The sequence below is a fragment of the Acanthochromis polyacanthus genome, chromosome 4, assembly GCF_021347895.1.
Source record: "Acanthochromis polyacanthus isolate Apoly-LR-REF ecotype Palm Island chromosome 4, KAUST_Apoly_ChrSc, whole genome shotgun sequence".
Classification (NCBI taxonomy): domain Eukaryota; kingdom Metazoa; phylum Chordata; class Actinopteri; family Pomacentridae; genus Acanthochromis; species Acanthochromis polyacanthus.
Window position 1 is genome coordinate 20,921,067 of NC_067116.1, and position 21,706 is coordinate 20,942,772.

Here is a 21,706-nt window from a genome sequence, read left to right on the forward strand (position 1 = left end):
GTCAACTGCGCGTGCCCGTATTGTTGTCGGAAAAATGGCGGCACTCCTGCTGCAGGAGTTGGAAGGTTCGGAGATAGCCAAGCTACCAAAAACACTTCAAAACAAACTCGAGAGAATTCTTTCAGACCAGCAATATGAAATAGACTCATTAAAAGCGCAGCAGGAACAATATCGGGTTGACAGCGGTGAGTTATTGCCTGTTATGCTGCTAGCTAACGGTGCTAAAATGTTTAGCTTTGCTCGCCATGCAAACATATTGGTGTATGGGTTAAAGTTTATACGTCAGTTTATACGGTTTCTTTGAATAATAGCACATTACCCACACGCCGTCCTAGCGTCTACCAACTGCTCTGGGGCTGTGGACTACCGTTAACGTTTGGGTAAACTCCAGGTTATCAGTAATCACCATGTGAAGCTAACTTATGCTAGCACTAGCTCGCACCCTGAGCAAACCTCTGAGTTTGACGTAAATAAGATGACATTGAACAGTAAGAATCGCAAGTAGATTTTCACCATTGATGTTAACTTGTTCGTTGACCTTCTCTTTACAGAGCAACAGTTCTTTGAAAAAGTTAAACAGCTTGCTCAGTGTCAGGAAGATTTTTTGTCCCAGACTCAAGAACACCATAAACTCAAAGAAGAGTTTACCAAGCTCGGTAAGAGTTTACTTGTTATTGTATTATATACAGACTTAAATTTGATTCCGTTTGAATGGATTGCATTTTTTCACGATGATGATTTTCATCAAAATGTTCTTTAGGCGACGAACTTAAAAATGTGCGAGTGAAGAACAGCGAATATGAATCAGCCCAGGAGAGACTTTCATCAGAGCAGGTAAGTCAAGCAAATCATCCATGCTGATAATCAAACTGTTGGTTTCAAGCTTACTTATACCACTTTATAGGTAATATGATTCGGTGCTGCTACATTTTATGGAATTTGTAACGATTAAACCCTAAAACTTCCTCTAGTGATTGCTGAGTAGCAGATTCTACTGTAATTTTTTTGCACATGATAGGTGTTTACAGATGTGCTTATTTATTACTAACAAGCCGTGATGAGCACAGTTGTTCACAATTCAATTTTAACAACCCTTTGGCAACACAAATTTCCACACAACTTATATGAAAACCATCTCTTGTTGGCCTTTTGGAAAAGTGGAAGTTTGCTAACATGTTGGTAGTTTGCAAGATGTAGTTTTGGTTATCATTTATTTCTATGCATTAGAGATTTTGCTAAAATTTATTGACCAGTTAATTTAATAGTTACATTGATATAAGCAGAATGCCAGATATAACTTATAGGCTGCATTTCATTTGTAATCACCATGGTTGAAATACTGCATTTGTTTAGATCTTGCTGTCAAAAGCTAAAGAGGAACTGGAGACAGAAAAGCGAGAACTTGTGCGAACACTGGACAGGAGATCCTTGGAAGTAGAACATTTAAATGGTATGGAGATATAAATTATCGATGAGAGTTCACACAGTTGAAATGACATGAAGAGTTTGTACTAATATTACTTTGCTCCACTAGATGATGTGAGACAACTCAGTGACAAGTTGGTGGAAGTAAACACTTCTAAGATGGCTCTGCAAATGAAATTAGATGAACTTGAAGCAGCTGAAGTCAACATCAAAGTGAGTTATTTTCTATTTTCATATTGATTGGACATGTTAACACCAGCTTGGCCTGCAGAGGAAATGACTTTGTGAACCGGTTATCCTTCTATTTTAATGTTTCTTTACATTTTATTCATTCATTCATCTATTCTTCTACCTTTTTCATTTTTCTTTATAAGCAAATTACTGATTGAAGTTGTGGTTGTTTGCCTTTCCAGTACAAGGAGAAGCGTATGGAACAAGAGAAAGAGCTGCTACATGGCCAAACATCTTGGCTGAATGAGGAGCTTAAGGCCAAAAGTGAAGAACTGCTGTCCCTGTCCAGGCAAAAGGGTAACGAGATCCTGGAGCTGAAATGTACCTTGGAGAATAAAAATGATGAGGCAAGTCTCTTGTCTGTGTTTACATTTACATACATCAACTGTGTCAAAAGTTGTAGTCAAATCTTGAAGCATTTTATGGGATTTGCTGAGATTCGTGGACATGTAGATTACTGCAGACTTTGCAGTTCAAATCTTTAATAGTTACGTTGCGTCAACACTCATCTTAACTTACTCTTTGCTGTTTTTATCCCTGTGATTTCCAGGTGAACAAACTCCAAGATCAAGTGGCCAGTTTGAAAACTTCAAATGAGCACCTTCAAAAACAAAATGAGGACATGATCAGTAAACTGAAAGAAGTATGTGTGTTTTCAACTTGTGCAGTCTTAAATAGACACAGTATGTTACTTTTTTGTCACATATATTTTGCAACTAAATCATCAGTTTACTTTAGTAGTGAAGCGCTTGTGAAGTATTTTCATTGAGAAGAACGGCTGAAAATGTAATTATTTTAGGCCAAGGAGCAGCACGCCACCATGGAGGAGAAGTTCACAAATGAGTTGAATGCCAACATTAAGCTTTCCAATTTATACAAGGTATGTACATGTGTGAAAGTAAGCCACCTGTTGCAGTACTTTGTGTCACAAGAACATGAGCTCTATCTTCAAGTGTCACTGTTTCACAACTTCAAAATATGCAACAACTGCACTCTGACTTTTATCTTAATCATATAGATGCGTTTTCATAGGATAAAATTTAAATGGGTCATTTGTGATAATTATTTTTGGAACAACAGTTAAAATGGGAGGTGCGACACAACGTATGTAAATGTTTTCTTTTAATTTTATCAAGCTTTATGTTTACAGTGACTGAAATGATTAACTGCATCCATTCTCGGAGAGTATTTTTGTTCACCATTAAGTTTGCTCTGGCAGGGAGCAGCTGCAGATTCTGATGCAAAAAGTGAAGAACTGAGTCGAGCAGTGGAGGAGCTGCATAAGCTTCTAAAAGACGCTGGAGAAGGTACAAAGCTGCCACAGAATGACTTTTATAACCATAAACTGCTATTCCCATTATTTGGTATTTGATTCATCACAAGATTGACAGTGTCTTACTATGCCTAACTTAGTATTTTAGATTTGTGGCTAATTGCTAACTTAGTGTCCAGTTGTTGATATTCCACAACAATTTCTCCATTTTTCCTCAGCCAACAAGGCTCTTGAGGAGAAGTGTCAGGAAATGAATGGTGCCACAGACACGATTGTTGGCGAGTTAAAGGACAGGATTCAGAGCCTTGAGAGAGAGCTGGACAATGCCAACGAACTGCTGTCAAGCTCTAAACTTCGAGGTCAGTTGCGTTGATTCTAGTACAGTTTTTGTCTTAACACAGGATTACACCTTGTAATTTTCCGCAAATACATGATCTACAATATGCCCCTTACTGTTTACGCCAAGGCCCTGTTGGTACAGCAGCTGTCCTGACAGAGGAGCAAATGACAACAATGTCACCAACAGCAGCCGCTGTTTCCAAGATAAAACCTGGAATGAAGCTGACTGAGGTATGTACAGCTTCTTTTCGACACTCATATTGCACTCAAATATAACATGCAAAAGTGTTGTTTGCTTCCACTGTGGTTGTAATGTCTTGCTTGTGTTAGTTTCTTCCTGTGTTGTGTTGAATTAACAGCATGACTCTATCAGCTCTATCCTATTCTGACATGAGACAACACATGTTTTTTTCAGTTGTATACAGCATATGTGGAGAGCCAGGAGCAGCTGCAGTTGGAGCGTCTGGAGAACAAGCGAGTCAACAAATATCTAGACGACATTGTGCAGGAAGTCGAAGCTAAAGCACCAATCCTCAAACGGCAGCGGGATGAGCATGAGCGCATGCAGAAGTCAGTGGCCAGTCTTTCTGCCAAGCTGGAGCAGGCTGTTAAGGTGGGTAGTGCAGACCAGTGTGTATGTGGAATGGGGGTTTCCGTTGAATGAAATTTGCTTGAGTTGCGTTGAGGAAATTTTGTAATTCATTAAATGAATACTTTTTATAAAACGATATGAAAACAGTTAACATGGTTAGTAAATAGTGCATTTAATACCACTCACTACCATCTGGATTTAAAGTAAATAATGCCAAATCATTTGAATTATTGTTTGTTACAGGAGGTTCATCGCCTGCAGAATGAGGCTGATGAGGCCAACAAGCGCTCCTCAGTCCTGGAGAGAGACAACCAGAGGTGTGAGCTCCAGCTGGCAGATATGGCTCAGCAGGTGGGATGAAGCTATTTTTTATTTCAGGATTGTGATTGGCATCTTTTTTTTCAGAATTAAAGACAATCAGTTATCAGAATCAAAATTCTTCCTTTCTGTCCAATTGTTTGTCATTCTTGCCAGGTGCGTGTGCTGCTGATTGAGCTGGAAGAAGCTCGTGGAAACCATGTGCTTCATGACGAGGAGGTGAGCTCAGCCGATGTCAGCAGCACATCAGAGGTGATCAGCCAGCACTTGGTAACCTTCCGCAGTGTAGAGGAGCTTCAGAAGCAGAACCAGCGTCTTCTTGTAGCGCTCAGAGAGCTCAGCGATGCCCAAGAGAAAGAGGAGTTCGAGGCCACTGGCAATAAGTATGTTAGAGTGTTATCACATTTGTGACAAAAAATGTTGATGAACAAGGGTAGCAAACAACAAATACCCAAAATGCTATTTTAGCCTACATTTTGTATTAATAAGCACTCATTTGTCAGTAACCAAAGAGATCAGTCTGTCAGTGGGGCTAATCACAATATACTGTCTCAGGCGAGGGGAGCTGGAGCAGAGTTTGGAGAAAGCTCAGGCTGAGCTGGAGTCTCTGAAGGAACAGCGCAGCCAGCAGGTAAAGATGACGGAGTCCATCGTGAGGCAGAGGGACATGTACCGCGTGCTACTGGCTCAAGCAACAGGAGTCAGCTTCCCACAAGGTAATGTAGACCAGAGCGAGATAAAGTGATATGCTAGAAAAACAGTTCAGAACATGCACACAAAGGAGGGGAGGTTAATGATTTGATGCCCTAATAATGGATGTGATTGCGGTTATTTAGAATTTTAAAGTTTTGTGATTTCAGTCGGATCTTAAAATGTCCTTTATCCTTAGCCAGAACAGTGTTGTTGCTATTCTATTTATGTGTCTAAACTCCTGGTTGTTTGTCCTTAAGGTGCACCACCTGAGGAGTTCTCTCTGACCTCTACCCCTCGACGTTCACCAGCCGCCACTCCCACTACAGGGACGCCCACTGCACTCGTCTCCATGGCTACGGAGTCTGCTGAAGCGTTGGAGGCCAAGGCAGCTTTGCGACAGGTGGGTGCTGCGTTTGAAACAAGGCTGGAATTGTGTGATGTTTCCATTTATATTTTGACTGTTAAAAACACTTAGCAATGCCAAAAAGCATAGCAGCGTCACTATTTCAATTCCCACTGTAATCCATGCAAATATTCCAGGCATTGGTGCATATGGAACAGTGTTCAACATAAGAACAGTCCCTCATGCTTGGTTTTCCAGATTTGTTCGATAGTTGCCCATGAAGCAGTTTTCAGGGCTTCAGTCTCCCAGTTTCTCTTTATTACTGAGAGACTGTCTGTAGATCAACATTTAAGCAAAGGCTCATCTCTGTATGTGTCGAGTTTGGGTCATGGTATAATGTGGGTTATGTTGGCCACCAGATGGCAGGGTGTCTACATTAGGAAGTCTATTACTTTTACATATTAGGTTTTATAGAACAGTATTTGCAATTTTGATGCAATGGACTCAAGCTTGCATTTTTTGCTTGTGAAGCAAAGAATTCTAACTTTAATGTTATTGTAAATATTTATTAGCTTTGTTAGAAAGTGCAAAAAATAGAGTGCATCACTTCTGAAAAGTCAGTGATTCATGTTCCTTATTTAATAAATAGTCAGCAGAAAATAAAATTCTGTCAAGGTTATTGAACTACAGATATATGCCCAATTAGCGGAACTCTTGCAACAAGGGATTCACTTTTGGCTACAGAGTTAGTAATGGATCAAGGGAACAGGTAGCATATTTAATTTGTGCCCCTTAGAAAACACTGTCAGGAGAACTAACTCTGCTGTGGAAGTAAATAGAAAATATGGCTTGTGTTTGGATCTGCAGTTGCAGGAGGTGTTCTCCAGCTATAAGAAAGAACGCATGGAGAGTGATAAGGCAATGACCGAGCAGAATGAGAAACTACAGGAGCAGCTCTCTGACCTCCGCTCCCAAAATGCCAAGATATCTACCCAGCTAGAGTTTGCCTCCAAGAGGTACGGTTGAAAAAACTGGAACAGTAGGATTTGTAAGATATGAATTGTACCTGCTGTTCCAATGTAACTGTAATTCAAATAACACTTGGGCATTGGTTTTACATGTGTTCACTGGCCTCAAAAAGTGACATCCACCTCTGCATTTCAGGTATGAGATGCTCCAGGACAACGTTGAGAGCTACAGGAAAGAGATTGCCTCTCTAAGAGAGAAAGAACAGAAGATGTCTGCTGCCACACAGAAGTTTGAGCAGACCATCCACACGCTAAATGAGGATCTGAGAGTTGCCAAGGAGAAGCTCACTATGGCTGAGGTTTGTGTTTCCATTTTCATGTGTGTGACTGAGACCAAGTTCACTACCCGACCACTACTCACTCGCACATCGCTTGAGCTTTACTGTTTCAGGGTCCATCACGTTACGTGCCATTCCAAACCAACTAGCATTAAGTGAGGGTGCGTAATAAAGCTTTCAAACATGGAGTCTGCATTGATACAGACTTAATAACTGCACTTATTGCAAGTGCACCACCTGTTTTACCATGGGGAATAGAAAACTCCAAACACTTTCAAATACAGGTTCTGTGCGGTTATTTCACAAAGACTACTTCAGTAGTAGAACAGTAGTAAATATAGCTAAATGGCTTTAGTGAAAATATTTTAAAGATATTAGCTGTGCATTGTGTTTGAAAGAAGATGATACAGGGTGACCCAAAAGTTTGGAAACAAAGTTTAACTGGAGTGTCTATTTGAGTTGGGGGTGCATGAATTCACTCTTATTTTACCCATTTTTGTTCCATCATAATAAAATAACTTAAAAGCATAGTATTTGCCGAGTGCAATAACTCGGAAGAAAATTAATAGAACCATAAGGTCCAGGTATGCTGGAGCATAACTTCAAAATGCAGGCCATCAGTGTCAGATTTCAAAACTCTTGATGGTAAAGTATCTGACAGTTTTAATTTTTTTTAAACATCCAATGAATGAAGGTACATTCCAGAAGATACCAGTGTAACCAGGTGGGGGAAACATTCACAACTTTGTATAAGAAACAAACATGAACATGTCGAAATTTGTTTTACACTAACTTGTTACTCTTCTGTTCTGAATATATCTGTGGTACTGATTTATTGAAATAACATATATTATTTGGATTATTGACTTTTCATTTGTTTCCAAACTTTTGGGTCACCCTGTATAATAACGTCTTATCAATGTTCTGAAATGCTTCCCCTTGACTTCATTCTAGCCTTCTTTGTTCTTCATTAACATTTATAATAACATTAACAATAGTAATGATAAATGACTATTTATAACCTGTAAGCAAAGAAAAAAAGACAAAATATTTTATGAAATTGAAAAAAGTTTCTCAAAATAATGAATGCAAACACAAGAAGTCACAAGACAGCGTATGATAAAATGTTTGTCTGCTGTAATTTTGTGGTTGAATTGTATTTAATGATTTTATTATTTTACAAGATTTTTTCCCTGTACAAGACTTTCTACTTTTTAAAAGGTGCCTAAATACATTTTTTGTTGTTGTAGTTAATAATAATGAAAAAGAAATACGATAACGACGACAAGCTGGATCGTTATGGAGTGTTTTATTGTTGAAGTTGTAAACACATAAAGTCAACTGAATATATCCATCTAAAGGCCGTATACATAGCTGCAATGCTGATTGAAAGACCCTGTCTGAATCAGAGAAAGACAGGAGCTTCCCAAAGCTTGCCAATGTGTTTGTACTCCACTCCTTCAGAGAACCTAAGAGACACACAGCCATGAGTTACACTTGGTGATGAAGTGAGGGGATATAGGGGCTGCCGGAGTTAGTGTTATCAGTCCCAAAGTGAATTACAGTTGTTTGATTTGAAATGTGTCACTGTTTGAAGAAATGCAGAGACAGATACCATAGACTTACCTTATTGTGCATTTTAGGGCCGTGCTGAGAACCTGCGCAAGGAAAGAGATATGCTTAAGCTAGTAGAGTCCAGGCTGAATCAAGAGAAAGAGACAATGCTGAGTCAACAACAGAGCCAGAACCTGCTGCTGACCAACCTTCAGGCTATTCAGGTAATCTAAGAGTGATTTTATTACTTATTGTCTGACTCTCTCACACATACACATAAACTAACCTCAAAATGCTAACTGCTCTGTTCTTCTAGGCCACTCTTGAGCGTTCAGAGACTGATACACGTCAGCGTCTCAACAGCCAGCTTGAGAAGCAGGAACGAGAAATCTCCCAGCTCCAGAAGAGGCTTGAACATGAAGTAGAACAGCGCCACCTGCTCAGCAGAAACCAGGAAGTAAGCATCAAATAAAACCTTTTTCCTACATTGATTTAAGATAAAGGATTTTACCCAAAAGCATCAAAACTGTCGGTCATACCTTAAGGGCCTGACTGCAGACACTTTTTTAGGCCAAAAGTTGATGAGGTCTAAAGGATAGGAAGGAATTTACAGATGCAGCATTTGTTAATGTAACTCATTTCTCATGCACAGGTCCAATTAATGGATACAAAGAGGCAGTTTGAGGCACAGGTGACTTTACATCAGAAAACCAAGGAGCTACTGAATGCTGCTGAGTTGGAGCTCAACAGCCTCAGGGGGCAGCAGGGCAGCTTTGAAGCACGCCACAACCTGAGCTCCCCATCCACACCTATCATCAGAGGTAGGCGTTGAATATTTTGTAGCGTCTTTTCAGGTCATTTTCAGTGTAATTGTTGTGCATTAAAATGTCCATTAAAATGTTGGCTTGCATATTTGGGAAAGTAATAAGACTCAAGTAAATTGTTTGCAGTTTATAACTGTCCGTTGTTCGGGACTGACCTAGTTTTGTTCTTAACCTACTTTTGTATGGATGCTATAGTCTCACAAGTTCCTGTTTATACGAGATCCAGTAAAAGAAGCCAATGAAATGTCTAAACCACGCTCTTTCAAAAGTTTGTGGGTTTTAAGCACAGACTTGTAACAATGCAATGTTATTTTCATTACTCCACAATGCATCCTTGCCTCCTAAAATCATTTACTGACTGTCAACTCCATCACTCAGTTCAAGGCTTGCAGGGTTTAGATCAAGACAGGGAGGACCTACAAGGCCGCCTGCAGCTGGCTGAAACCAGGGCAGAGGAGCTGGCGGAGAGCCTCAGGGCAGCCACCTCCAGCATGGAACAGTACAGAGCCATGGCTCAGAGACTGGAGGAGTCCCTGGACAAAGAGAAACAGGTTGGGGACACAAACATCACACAACCCACAAACTGTTAAGTGTTCTTCTTCTCATTTATTGCAACCACATAAAACAGATGTAGATAGGTAAAACTGCAGAATGTTTTGCAATTACATTTATAAACCCAAGGTGTTGATCTGATAAAGAAAGGGAGAAGATTTGTAGCATTCCCTTAGTTGGTATGCAAATTGCAAGATGATTTTTTTTTTTGTCAGTTAAGTTTTAGTTCTTAAACATTCTAACTTTATATAAAAATTCAAATGATATAGATGTGATATCGGACTACTCATAGTCAGAGGCCACAAGGACGCGGGGGGTACTCTCTTGCCTCTTTTTTTCACTAACTACAGACTATTCCACAGTGCACACCTCAGCAATATCCTCTAAAAAGCACAAATGCACAGTGTTTTTGGAGAATTCACAGGAGTCCCATGTGTTTTTCTGAGTTGGATGTGAGGGGCGATGTGACCATCTGCTAGCAGACTGATATGTGACACCTCCATAGTTTTTGGTGATTTATTAATACCAAACACACGTTCATCACGGAATACCTAATGTTATGTGTACAAACACAATCTTTCTTAGGCTAAAAGAATTTTTATAATATTACACATGACGTTACAAGTAACCAAAAGTTTATGTATCTTACTCGTATTGCCACTCAAATAGTAAAGTTTTAAAGATATTGAATGAGTATACATGTATGTTCTAGTGTTTAGCTTTGAAAACATTTTGGTGCACTCCCACAAACCTTTTGTATTTTAAATGCCTAATAAACAGGTAACGGAGCAGGCACGTTCATCTATTGAGACCCGTATGAAGGAGGCGGAGGAGCAGCACCACAGGCTGGAAGTAAAGCTCCTGGAAGCAGAGAAAGAGAAACAAGACTTGGAGGAGCAGAAGAGGAGAGCCCTCTCCTCTCTGGAGGATCAGGTATGAAATCCTGTACTGTGCTTTAATCCATTTATGTATACCATAAATATAGATTTATCTATATTGTTATTTGGGTTTGGTGTGTCTGTTTAGATTGATATTCTGAAGAGAAGTCTAAGCAGTGCCCAATCAGATCATCAGGCAGTGCTCCAGCAAGTGGCAGTAGCTGAGACCCAGCAGCAGCAGGCTGTGCAGGACACCCAGGAGCAGGTAAGCAGGATAATAAAATTTTACATTTTTCATGTTGGGACATAAAAGTAATCCCTGTCTGGTAAGAGTATTCCAGTTAGGGTCAATAATGATCGTCCTTTTATTAAAATCAGTTCAGCACGTAATCATTTGGTGTCTATTCTAAAATAACTCCAGAGAAAATTCATGCTAAATATGCTCTCCAAATGCTGCCATATTTCCTTGTAATCTTAACTTGTCCGTTTCATAAAATAATAATCTTTACAACTAGCCATACTTGAAAAGTCATTGGCTGTTTTATCAGGAGCATAGATTACAAGCATCAAGTGATTTTTACAAACGTTAATCCCTCCAACTCTCAGCATCTAGTAAAACTTCCAACCAGATGCTATGAAGGATCAAGCACTGAAAGAACCTAAACAATGCACCTGTTTTCTAACCAGCAACATATATTCTGGTCATGAAGCTTCAGTTGCACTGCTCAAGTCTTTATAAAAAATTTACACTGATTCTAGTCCGTTCCTTACCTTTTAATGCATGCCTACTATTTATTATTGCCTTGTAACAAAAAATACTTCAATTGGGAAAGATTTTTCTGTTTAAATTATAAATTTAATGAAACTTTAGAGAAGATGAACTGCTGATTTGAAAATTAATCGCTAAAGTAGAATACGAAAAGATGATATCAAATCTTTCTTTCCCCCCAAGGCTAAGCTGGCTGCTGAAGCTCAAGATAAGTATGAGCGGGAGATGATGCTGCATGCAGCAGACGTGGAGGCCCTGCAGGCTGCAAAGGCTCAGGCTCTGCAGGCCAGTGAGCTCAGACACCAGCTAGAGGAGAGAGCTCAGAGGATAAGTGCTGAGTTACTGGAAGCTAGGGTCTCCTGGGAAGAACAGGAAAAGATCCTCAAGGTAGGTTTTATAGATATACAGCCGTGACCAGACTACAGTAGATATATTGACGTTAAGTTTACAGAATAACAGGAACGTTTCATCCAACATCCTGAGCATTGTAAGCCTAACAAAACCCTTCATCACACGGCTGTTATCATTCATTATTTATTTTTTTAAGCTGAAATGCGTTGTTACAGTTCTGTTTTTGTCCTCATCTTACAGGAAGAGATGTCAAAGATGGAGAGCCGCTATGAGGAGTTGCTGAAGCAGAACTCTCTCCTGCATGAGCAAATCCAGACGATGAGCAGTACAATGGCTGACAGTTTGCAGCATGCTGCCGGTGAGAGTTCCCTGAACATTTCTCTGACCGAGGAGGGAAAATCTCAAGACCAACTCCTTGAGATTCTCAGGTAACACATTCATTTCCAATCCTTTCTTGTGCTAAGGGAGTCTTGCCCATCAAATCTGTTAGTAAACTGAAAAAACAGTCCAAAAAATGGGATTGGACACTAGTAAGTTACTGTTGTTACCATTTTTATTGGTTATCCTGCCTGTGACTGTTCATTCATGTTTTCAGTATTTTTAACATCTTTGGTTCCTGTCCTCTATCACAGGTTTGTGCGTCGGGAAAAGGAGATTGCAGAGTCTCGTTTTGAGGTTGCCCAGGGGGAGAGTTTGCGTCACCGTTTGAGGGTCGAGCATCTGGAACGAGAGCTGAAGGAGGTGCAGGACAGTTTGAGTGCTGCAAGGGAGAGGATGCAGGTAGGTTTTTATATGTGTCAACTCCTTTGTTTTGCAATTCAAAAGGTTAAATTGCTAAATAGCAGCTTTATGGAGCTCACAAGTGGGCTATACAGTTGGCTCCGCTACAGAGCCTCTTCTACAGAATGTCATTTATATTGAGTCATGGAGAATGATTCTACATTTGCTCACTTTACTCCAAAGAGGTCAAGGTCAGGTCAAAGAAATGTCGTTTACTGAAACACAATTAGTGGACACAAATATACAAATAACTGTAACCTCGCCAGCAGCCGTCAAACCTACTTCACGACATGAGATTGAAACCCCAGTGCTAACTTTTTTAGGTAACAGCAAAGACCCTGGCTCAGCACGACGAGCTGATGAAGAAGACAGAAACTATGAGCATCCTAGTGGAGACCAACAAAACGCTGAGAGAGGAGAAGGACAAGATGGAGCAAGAACTGCAGCAAACTCAAGCAAAGGTGTGTTAATAGTTAATTATAATGTGCACTTCTGTGTTATGCTACTGTCTTAAAATATTTTCTGTTTTGCAACATTAAATGAAAGTATGGTTAAAGTTATGTGCATTCACCACTTAATTAAAGCATTCATGTTTTGTGCACTTAATAACATAATGATTGCATTATTGTAGGTGGTTACATTTACATTTTGTCATGTGTTTCAGGTACAAAAGCTGGAGTCAGACATCATGCCACTGCAGCAGGCTAACTCTGAGCTAAGTGAGAAGAGCGGCGTCCTGCAGGCAGAGAAGAAGATACTGGAAGATGAAATCAAGCGCTGGAAGGCTAGGACTCAGGTAAGTGCGGAATAGACCTTAATTCAATACGCCTTCTATGAAGGGTACAAAATAAGTCTGTCACTGTCAGAAAAATATAGGATGTTCTGCTTCATTTAATCTTTCGTTGAAGCTATTTTGTTCTCTCCCATCTGGCAGTAAGAATAATTACACAAACACAGTCGACGCGTGCTTAGAATGAGCTTTCATTTTTAGGTTGTCATCATTTCTGCGAACAGCAGGTGTCCATTTTGTGTCTGGAACATTAGAAACATTTCTTGGACTCTTAATATGTTTTCCACCTTTCTCTTACTTGCTGTAGTCTACCATGTGTCCATTGCTGCAGTTGCTCTCAACTCTGGCAAGCCACTCGTGTGTGTTGACATGTAATGCATCACTGCTAGTGCACCAATGTGGGAATGCTGCCACAGAAACCACATTCAAAATTTTGGCGTCCTGTGAAATACAGAGAAATAAACCTGCTGCTGACGGGCCTAATCATTGTTGTAAACCTGTTTAAACTGGGCCAGAATGTAGTGGATGTTCATTTATATTTAAAAGTCCTGCACTCTAACTTTAAGAGAAGTTATTCTTCTAATGTTTGATCTGTTTGCCTAACTAGCTCAGCTTTTTCATATTCTTGTAGCATTTGGTGAGTCAGCAGAAAGACTCGGATCCAGAAGAGTACAAGCGTCTACATTCTGAGAAAGAAGCAAATCATAAGCGCATCCAGCAACTCACTGAGGAGAACAACAGACTTAAAGCAGAGGTGGCCAGGTGAGGGATTGGGAATTATACAACTGCTGAACTGAGCATAATAGTGAATGTTAGTTTGTTGACCTTTCTTCAGTCATGTCAGTTCTAACCTACTATTCATTCCCCAAATTCATCCCTCTCAATAGGACAAGTAATTTCACAACGTCCCTGCAGAACCAGATACAGAACTTGCGTGACACTATGAGTAAGATAAATGATGAGAGAAATACACTGAAGAAGGAGCTGGAGACCAAGAACCAGGAGCTCCAGGAGAAGGCGCGAACTATCACCCAGGTTAAGAAAATTGGACGGCGCTACAAGACTCAGTACGATGAGCTCAAGGTGGAACATGACAAGGTAGTTGTTTCCTAAAGCTTGAAGTAACAGTGCACGATTGTTTTGTGCGTTTTAGTTGATAATGAACAGGCTCTTTCAGACACTTTTAAGGTTAATCTGTCAAACTGCGTATTCTCCAGCTGGTAGCTGAGGCCACAGCAGGCCCATCCCAAGAAGAAGAGGCTCGCCAAGCTTCAGTTCAGGAGCTGCAGAGCCTCAGAGATTCTCTGAGTCAGGCTGAAGGCAAAACCAAAGAGCTGGAAGGACAGCTGGAGAACATCAACAAGGTTAAACATCACAAGTCTCAGCTAAAGTTTTTTTACAGATTTTTTTCTAGACAGGGTCATATTATTCTTAGGCTTTGAGCACTGAGATACCCTTCTTGCAATGTGATGAGCTTGCATAGTTGACAACTTTCATTACTGCAAAAAAAAGTTCTCGAAAAGGCAGTATTTTGACAGTTCTCCACACTTGCTGCAGGTTGTCACAGAGCGTGAGACTGAGGTGCGTAATGCTCAGGAACAGACATCCAGGGTGCAGGCAGAGCTCAACAGGCTGAGGCAGGAGCTGCAGGAGAAGTCTTCTCAGGAGGACACACTGAGGCAGCAGATGGCCGAGAAGGAGGAGAAGACCAGGAAGACTCTTGTGAATGCCAAGCAGAAGCTCAACCAGCTCATAGGTGAGTCTGTCCTTATATTACAACAAAATTTAGATTTTCTGTAACTTACATTTTCTTTTCTGTCTTTTGCCGCTCTTGTTGTATTGCTCATTTGTTTTATTGAAAACCTCACACCTAAATAATTTATATCAAGGCACCAAGGACCAGCTGCAGAAGGAAAATGAGCAGTTAAAGCAGCAGCGAGAGGAGCTGGAGGTGCGAGTGAGTGCGCTCAAGTCTCAGTATGAGGGTCGTCTGAGTCGACAGGAGAGAGAACTCAGGGAACTGCGAGGTCAACAGGAGAGACAAGAGCAGAGAGATGAACCACCTGAAGCTGGTCCCAGCAAGGTGAGTGAGCAGTGTCACTTTCACAAGCCAGGCATTTTTAAAGTTTGTGTTTTCATTATATGAGTTTGCAGTAACATAATTGTTTTATTGTGATTATTTTGCCCACATCAAACGGACATGAGCATCCTTGACAACTTAATTAGACATTAAAGCAAGCCAAAACCAAACAAATATGAAAAATACTACAGTGCTTTTGTTCAGTCATTAATTAGCTTTGAGCAAAGGGTGACTGGTTTTAACAAAAAGAAGTGGGAAGTTACATCAATGGTATTGTTTAAAATGAAATCATCTGTACTTATTGGTCACCTTCATAAGCCTTCATAACAAATGACATGATTTATGAAATCTACCTGAACTTTTATGTTTTGTCGCTCAGTTTTGCTGGCCTCTATAACTAAATCTTCTGTCCTTGTTTTAGACACAGGAGCAGCAGAGGAGCACAGAACAAAGGCAGATCAGTCTGAAGACTACCCCAGCTGCAGACAGGGGCAGGTATGATTGAAAACAAAAACAGTAAAATGAAATGTCAAATCAGAGTCTGTGCATACCACAGTACACACGTCAGCCTTTTTAATGCTTTTCACATGTCCATAAATGTCTGTGTGATGTAAAGTTTGTTTTCTGCACAAGTCCACGAGGCTCCTGTGGATGTCCATGTGCACCCCAACTTTTGTTTTTTTTGGTTTAGTTATTTTTTTGGCCTTTTGTTAGTTTTCTTGGACAGGTTAGTGGAGAGGTGGACAGGAAAGTAGGGAGAAGAATGGAGGGGAAGGCAGCAGAATATTCCATGTTACTTGGTACACCTCATCAGTAATCATTCATGCAGTGCTCCAGTCTACTACAGCCAATAACAAGCACAAAGTCACAGCCAGTCTTTGAGAAGATTTACCGCCTCATTTGTCTTTCTGTGTTTGATGTTAGGGCCAGTGTCACCCTCTGCTAGCAGTCCTACGTTTACCTGTTCTAGTCTGAATCTGGGGGGAAGAGAATAGAGTGTTCGATACATCCTTAAAGCATACTTTGTCCTTACCTCTGTCAGTGCCAGCACCTCTGAACCTCCAACTGCCAACATTAAGCCAACACCTGTAGTTGCTACAGCCAGTAAACAGCCCGTCAATCCAGGAAACAAACCCACACCAAGAGCAAGCATCAGACCAATGATCACCCCGGCTACCGTCCCCACCCCAACTCCCACCGCTACTGTCATGCCCACCACACAAGTGGAAACCCAGGAAGGTAGGTGAAATTGCAAAGTTTCAGAGACAATCTTCTTCCAAAGTGGGAAGCTAACAACAGATTGTCAATCCTAAGCTTTGCTTTAAAAAAGACATTGCCATGTGGTTATGACTGTTCCCTGAAGCCCATCTGAATGTTGTATCCTGAAATGTGCCGGTGGTTCAGTAAATAAAGTATAGTATAATTTACAGTATTTTTAATTTTGGTTTAAATTAGGTAAATCTTTCTTAACTGTGCTTTTTCAACAGCCATGCAGTCAACTGAAGGCCCACCAGTGGAGCATGTGACTGTGTACGGCAGTGCCAGTGGCTCGGTGCGCTCCTCCAGCCCCAATGTCCAGACCACACTAGCTAGCCCCATGCTGACTGTGCAGCAGACCCAGACACAGGCCACAGCATTTGTTCAGCCAACACAGCAGCAGAGTGTGACCCATAGCGAGCCAGCCAATCAGGAGCCACCGCCCATGGTGATTGAGGCGACACCTAGCTCGCAGGTCGAATGGCCTTCAACGTCCTCCACCTCCTCTGTGTTTGGCACCGGTGAGAAACCAAGAAAGCTGAGATGATTAGGTGGATGTGGAAAAGTAGTACTAATTGGTAATACTATTTTAGTTTGGGAAAATATAGAATGCGCATGGTATAGGGTTATTAAAAGAGGTTAAGAATGATCCAGAAAAATACATTTAGTGTCAAGAAATTACTCTGCATATTATAAAGTGGTTATAATATTGTATTTAACACCTGGGTTTAAACCTGTTTAGCTGTTTGACCTGCCCAGTATGATCCATACACACTTCATTAAAAATATTTCATTCATTTAGCCAAAATCCATGTGTGGTACATTTTTAAAATAATTGTTTTAGCCTCAAAGAAATTACATAATATAAGCTATGCTGTGTCTCCAGTTTCAGCAACACCGGGAACCTCTGGGATGTCCAAGAGGCCTCGTGAAGAAGAGGAGAGCAACACTGTGGTCACGGAAACGGCGCCGACGCAGGAAGACACCTCCAGGGCTCCGATACCAAAGAAGCTGCGCATCATCCAGAGAGTGGGTCCTGAGGTGAGGAGGAGGAGGGAAACCACATGAAAATCTGCAGGAACATAAGTGTTTTTGTCTTTTTTCATTATAAGGAAAATTGTTGGTCCAGCTCTGATTGTCCCGTGGTCTTCCTAGGAGGAGGTGCTTGCTGAGGACAGCGCAGAGGCTGAAGGAGTGGTGCCAACAGACAGTCAAGATGGTGCAGAGGCAAGCCAGGTTCGCATGATCGGACAGAAAAAATTATACATTTTCACGCGTTTCTTTCGTGAATGGTATTAAACGTGTTTTTACTTTTGTCAGAATGCCACACTGTTTATTCTAATAGTATTTTGTTGTGCTAAAAACAAATAAGTGTAGGGTTATCAGCCAGTTTTATTGCAATAGCAAACCTGTAACAAACCCTCAGTGTTTCATTACTGCCTTCATTTTTCCCATTAGCACTATTGTTTCCAAGTTCGTCAGTCAACGTTAGGCTATTTCTAAGTTTTCACAGTCAACATCTCATTGAAGAATACTTCTTCTACTTGAAGAATTCAGGCCTTCTGCATGTTTTATTTTTTTTTCTTTACCATAAAGTGATCTCATATCGCTATAAATTTAGGACATATAGGACACGTCTTTTATCAGTAATTGACAAAAGTAGATGAGATGAATGAATGTTGTATCTGCTGCTCATCACCCTGCAGACAGAGGAGTTCCCAGTGTTGGAAGAAGCAGATGAAGCTTCAGCTTCTCAGTCTGTTGCGATGGAGCAAGAGGTTACCCTCAGCCAAAGTGACACCCTTCACCAGCTGCAGCACGAAGTAATCGTCATAGTAACGGACACAGAGAGCGATGAAGACCAGGAAGAGGAGGATGAAGATGAAGAAGAGCAGGTATAGATTTTGTGTTGGGCATTTCAAAGGTCCTATGTAAACTGGCATTAAATATGATGAAAAGGTTCCCTCAAAAATGCCTCTGTTTCCTGTTCACTCTGATTTGACCATTTTTTATTGTAGGACTATGATGAAGAGGAAGAAGAGGATGATGAAGAGGAGGAGGAGGAAGATGAAGAAGATGAGGAGGAGGACGACGGAGGAATGGGAGAGGAAGGAGAGGACAGCAACGAGGGGAGCGGAGATGGCAACGAGGCCTACGAAGGAGACGACACAGAGGTTGGATTAACTATGACACATGGAGTACTCACGGTTCCAAGTTTGACCTTTTATAATTGGTTGTTCACATCCCGTACGCCATGTTAACCCTTCCCACGCTTTCAGTTATAGATTTACGCTCCGTTTCCAGCATGCTCAGTTTTTCCACACTGTCTCATTTCAGCTGTCACTTGCATTTTACCCCTGTGTCGTAACTTTCTGTCTGTGTGCAAACTGTGCCTGCGTTGACTTTTCTTGTTTACCTTTTGCTCTTGTCTTGGTTGTATGTATTCACTGGGATGAATCAGTGTCTGCAAAGGGACAATTAATTTACTATTACTGCTAATCTGCATGTGTGTAAAGTTGAAAGGTTAGAGTGTATTTGAGGTATCCATAAATCTTACCCAAGCGTTTGTGTGTGTGGGGTTTGGACATTAAGTAATAAATGTATTACTTTTGAAGACAATTGTTTATTACCGAGCAGCTGAGCAGAAACTGTAGGTGTCACTAAAGGTGCAACAGCGTGTGTGTATATCAGAGATAACTGATATTTAAGAAAAATCATATTGAAATTATTTTGACAGTAATCGTGATTGCATTTTGAGTCACAGTTTTACTGGAAATAGTAGTTGTTTTTTTTTCCATTTTTCACTGGGGAATAATAATTAAATGATGTAATTTCTCCAGCAGTCCGTACCAAGTAAGCAAAGTTCGCTTACATCTTGAAAATTTGAGTTGTAGACTCTCTGTAGCACCACAGAGCAGCATTTCACCTTTATTAAGAAGTTACAGCTCCTGTCATTTGGATATTGTACTTGTCCATATTGCAAATCTGATAATATTTTAAATAGCTGTTCAACCCTCCTCCTCCTAACATTTTAAAGGCCTATGCTACCATCATGCTATAGCCAGTAAACAGCTGATGCACCGCCCGTTTGCTGCACTTTGTTCCAGGAAGACGAGTGCATCGACATGAATGGGCTGTTCTGTTCAGGAAATCCTTCAATCCCACATTTGCTGCAAGAAGTCTGACACCAAACCAAACCAAACACTGTGTTTGAAATGTTTTTAGGATGAAGAAACGTATTGTCAGACCACTGTTGTCACCTCTGAATATGAAACATTTTTTGTGAATTGGAGACAGTTGTTTCCAGGTCATAACTAGTTTTTATTTTACTTTTGGCTTTGGTTTTACTTGATTTTCTTTTTTGTTGATATTGTACTAAGGTTTTAGAAAGAAATATAAATCAGAGATGATAATTACAGAATAATGACACTGAAAAAAAATAATGCTGCACTGATGTACTGCTCATATTTTGGGTTACTTCTATAATGACGTTTGAACCCAAATAACCTTGATTATGTGTCTTTGCTGGTTTGTACTCCCACATACAGAGTCAGGAAAAAATGTGACACTTCAGAGGTGCAACGGAGTCGATTAATGTGTTACTCTACTAGGTGAATGTTATTTACTGGCAGTGAGCATGAAGCTGTCATCAAACCAGCACTGTGCTCTCTTTTTCAAAGAACACACTATATGGTGCTGTTTTAACATCGTATTTAGTGACTTTATTTTTACATTTTGTTGTCTGTTTGCTTCATGATTAATTCATTTTCTGCCATCTTTTTTGGTTTGTTTGTTTGTAATCTCTTTCGTCAGGCTGGAAACTGTGCCAGTATTGAGAAAGAGAGAAAAATATTTTGTAGACATAAAATATCTGTTTTGTGGTTACAGCTATTTATTCCCAATTGATTTTAGCTCTAAAAGCTGTTTTTATAAACGGCAGTACAGACAATACAAAACATCTCCTGTGTTCTGGATTAGAATTTAAAATTGCACGTGAAATGTAATTAATGATCAGAGAAAGCTTTAAGACGACTAATTGATTGTCTGATTCTGCATGTATAACGCCTGTGTGGTTTCTGGGTTTTTCCTCAACATTTTAGTCCCATATAAACGAAAGTGGATGTATGTTTTTACCCATAGCGCTTTGCCATTTCTAAAGGCCATCTTTGTTTCATATAGGGAGGAAATGAGTCATAATCTGCATGTGTTACTCTGCCAATATATCCTGGCATTCGCGGTGTGTGGGAACCAGTCATTTCACTTTTTTATTTTCTTTTGTTCGTTCCTTTCTCAGGGAGCTGATGTAACCGACCCAGGCACTGAGACAGAGGAGAGTTTGGGGGCGTCTGACTCCACCCAGAGGCCAGCAGATTCCCAGACACCCAGCTGTAAGATCCAGGAAACCCTGTCACGCGTACATACGTAGATCTACCTCAGATTCTCCAAACTGTCCCGCCATCCAATTAGTTATCTGACACTTCACGATGACTAGGACAGATGTAATGTTGTTGTCTGTCTGAAGGGAACGGGAGTGGCCGAACGAGACATTTTCGAGCAGAGGCTTCACCTTAAAAATACGAAATGATTCAAGTTATTTTGTTTATGTTGAAGCCCTGTACAGCGGTAGGAGTCCTAACCATAAATAGTTAGAAGAATGTACCTGTTGGTTCTAATCAGACACATAAAATTACTAAATAAATAAAACTAATGGCCAACAGGTAGTTTCTTCAAACTAAGCACTAGAGTAGAAAGCAGTGCAACTCAGCTGAAATATTTATTTTTCCTTTTTACACCACACTCCTTATGTTACACCAGAAACTATTTCTACCATGTTAATACCAGCATGTTATTCTCATTTTAGATATTTTACAGCTTTGTGTGCTACACATTTTTAATTCTGTTGAAGCTAATCCATAAATTCACTTTTTTATGTGCGGTGCTCATCTTCCCTCAACTCGTAGACTTTCTCCAACTGTAACAATTTCTTTGTGCTTGCAGGAAATATTTTAAGCAGAGTTTTGATCTGAATCTTAGATGCTTTAATTCAATATAGATTCAGTAACTAGTTTTGCTCACAATTCTTATTGTGCTGGACCAATGTATTTGTCTTCCTCTGTGTATGTGAACCTTTTCATATTGTTTTAGTTGAGGGCAGCGCCATGGAGGCCTTTTCTACAGAACAGCCAATCACAAGTTCTGGTACACGCATGCCCCAGTCACCACGGAGACCAATGCATCAGCTGCCGCCCCGCCTTAACATCCACCCTGCCCCAACATCAGAACTGGGGCCCCCTGCTCAGGTTCAGGTATGTAGAAAGACTAATCTTTCATTGTAGAGGGAAAACCATTAA

The 21,706-nt window shown here is 40.5% G+C and overlaps 1 protein-coding gene across 1 annotated transcript in view; it reads left to right on the forward strand.

The window, feature by feature from the left end:
- The window catches only part of tprb (translocated promoter region b, nuclear basket protein), a 26,501-nt gene continuing 4,795 nt past the window's right edge, over positions 1–21,706 (forward strand). The window contains exons 1-43 of the mRNA XM_022210502.2: positions 1–185; positions 552–656; positions 761–834; positions 1,354–1,450; positions 1,535–1,638; positions 1,839–2,003; positions 2,207–2,299; positions 2,456–2,536; positions 2,876–2,963; positions 3,148–3,288; positions 3,396–3,499; positions 3,684–3,881; positions 4,104–4,211; positions 4,335–4,561; positions 4,734–4,894; positions 5,129–5,271; positions 6,082–6,230; positions 6,379–6,541; positions 8,164–8,298; positions 8,391–8,531; positions 8,727–8,895; positions 9,277–9,449; positions 10,231–10,383; positions 10,477–10,593; positions 11,281–11,484; positions 11,689–11,876; positions 12,081–12,228; positions 12,552–12,689; positions 12,893–13,024; positions 13,650–13,780; positions 13,906–14,116; positions 14,236–14,382; positions 14,576–14,774; positions 14,908–15,101; positions 15,520–15,593; positions 16,141–16,337; positions 16,586–16,876; positions 17,242–17,396; positions 17,511–17,591; positions 18,062–18,250; positions 18,374–18,529; positions 20,650–20,743; positions 21,501–21,661. Of these exons, the coding sequence (XP_022066194.2) occupies positions 35–185; positions 552–656; positions 761–834; positions 1,354–1,450; positions 1,535–1,638; positions 1,839–2,003; positions 2,207–2,299; positions 2,456–2,536; positions 2,876–2,963; positions 3,148–3,288; positions 3,396–3,499; positions 3,684–3,881; positions 4,104–4,211; positions 4,335–4,561; positions 4,734–4,894; positions 5,129–5,271; positions 6,082–6,230; positions 6,379–6,541; positions 8,164–8,298; positions 8,391–8,531; positions 8,727–8,895; positions 9,277–9,449; positions 10,231–10,383; positions 10,477–10,593; positions 11,281–11,484; positions 11,689–11,876; positions 12,081–12,228; positions 12,552–12,689; positions 12,893–13,024; positions 13,650–13,780; positions 13,906–14,116; positions 14,236–14,382; positions 14,576–14,774; positions 14,908–15,101; positions 15,520–15,593; positions 16,141–16,337; positions 16,586–16,876; positions 17,242–17,396; positions 17,511–17,591; positions 18,062–18,250; positions 18,374–18,529; positions 20,650–20,743; positions 21,501–21,661 (6,330 nt within the window). The 5' untranslated portion in view covers positions 1–34. The remainder of the gene's footprint in view (positions 186–551; positions 657–760; positions 835–1,353; positions 1,451–1,534; positions 1,639–1,838; positions 2,004–2,206; positions 2,300–2,455; positions 2,537–2,875; positions 2,964–3,147; positions 3,289–3,395; positions 3,500–3,683; positions 3,882–4,103; positions 4,212–4,334; positions 4,562–4,733; positions 4,895–5,128; positions 5,272–6,081; positions 6,231–6,378; positions 6,542–8,163; positions 8,299–8,390; positions 8,532–8,726; positions 8,896–9,276; positions 9,450–10,230; positions 10,384–10,476; positions 10,594–11,280; positions 11,485–11,688; positions 11,877–12,080; positions 12,229–12,551; positions 12,690–12,892; positions 13,025–13,649; positions 13,781–13,905; positions 14,117–14,235; positions 14,383–14,575; positions 14,775–14,907; positions 15,102–15,519; positions 15,594–16,140; positions 16,338–16,585; positions 16,877–17,241; positions 17,397–17,510; positions 17,592–18,061; positions 18,251–18,373; positions 18,530–20,649; positions 20,744–21,500; positions 21,662–21,706) is intronic.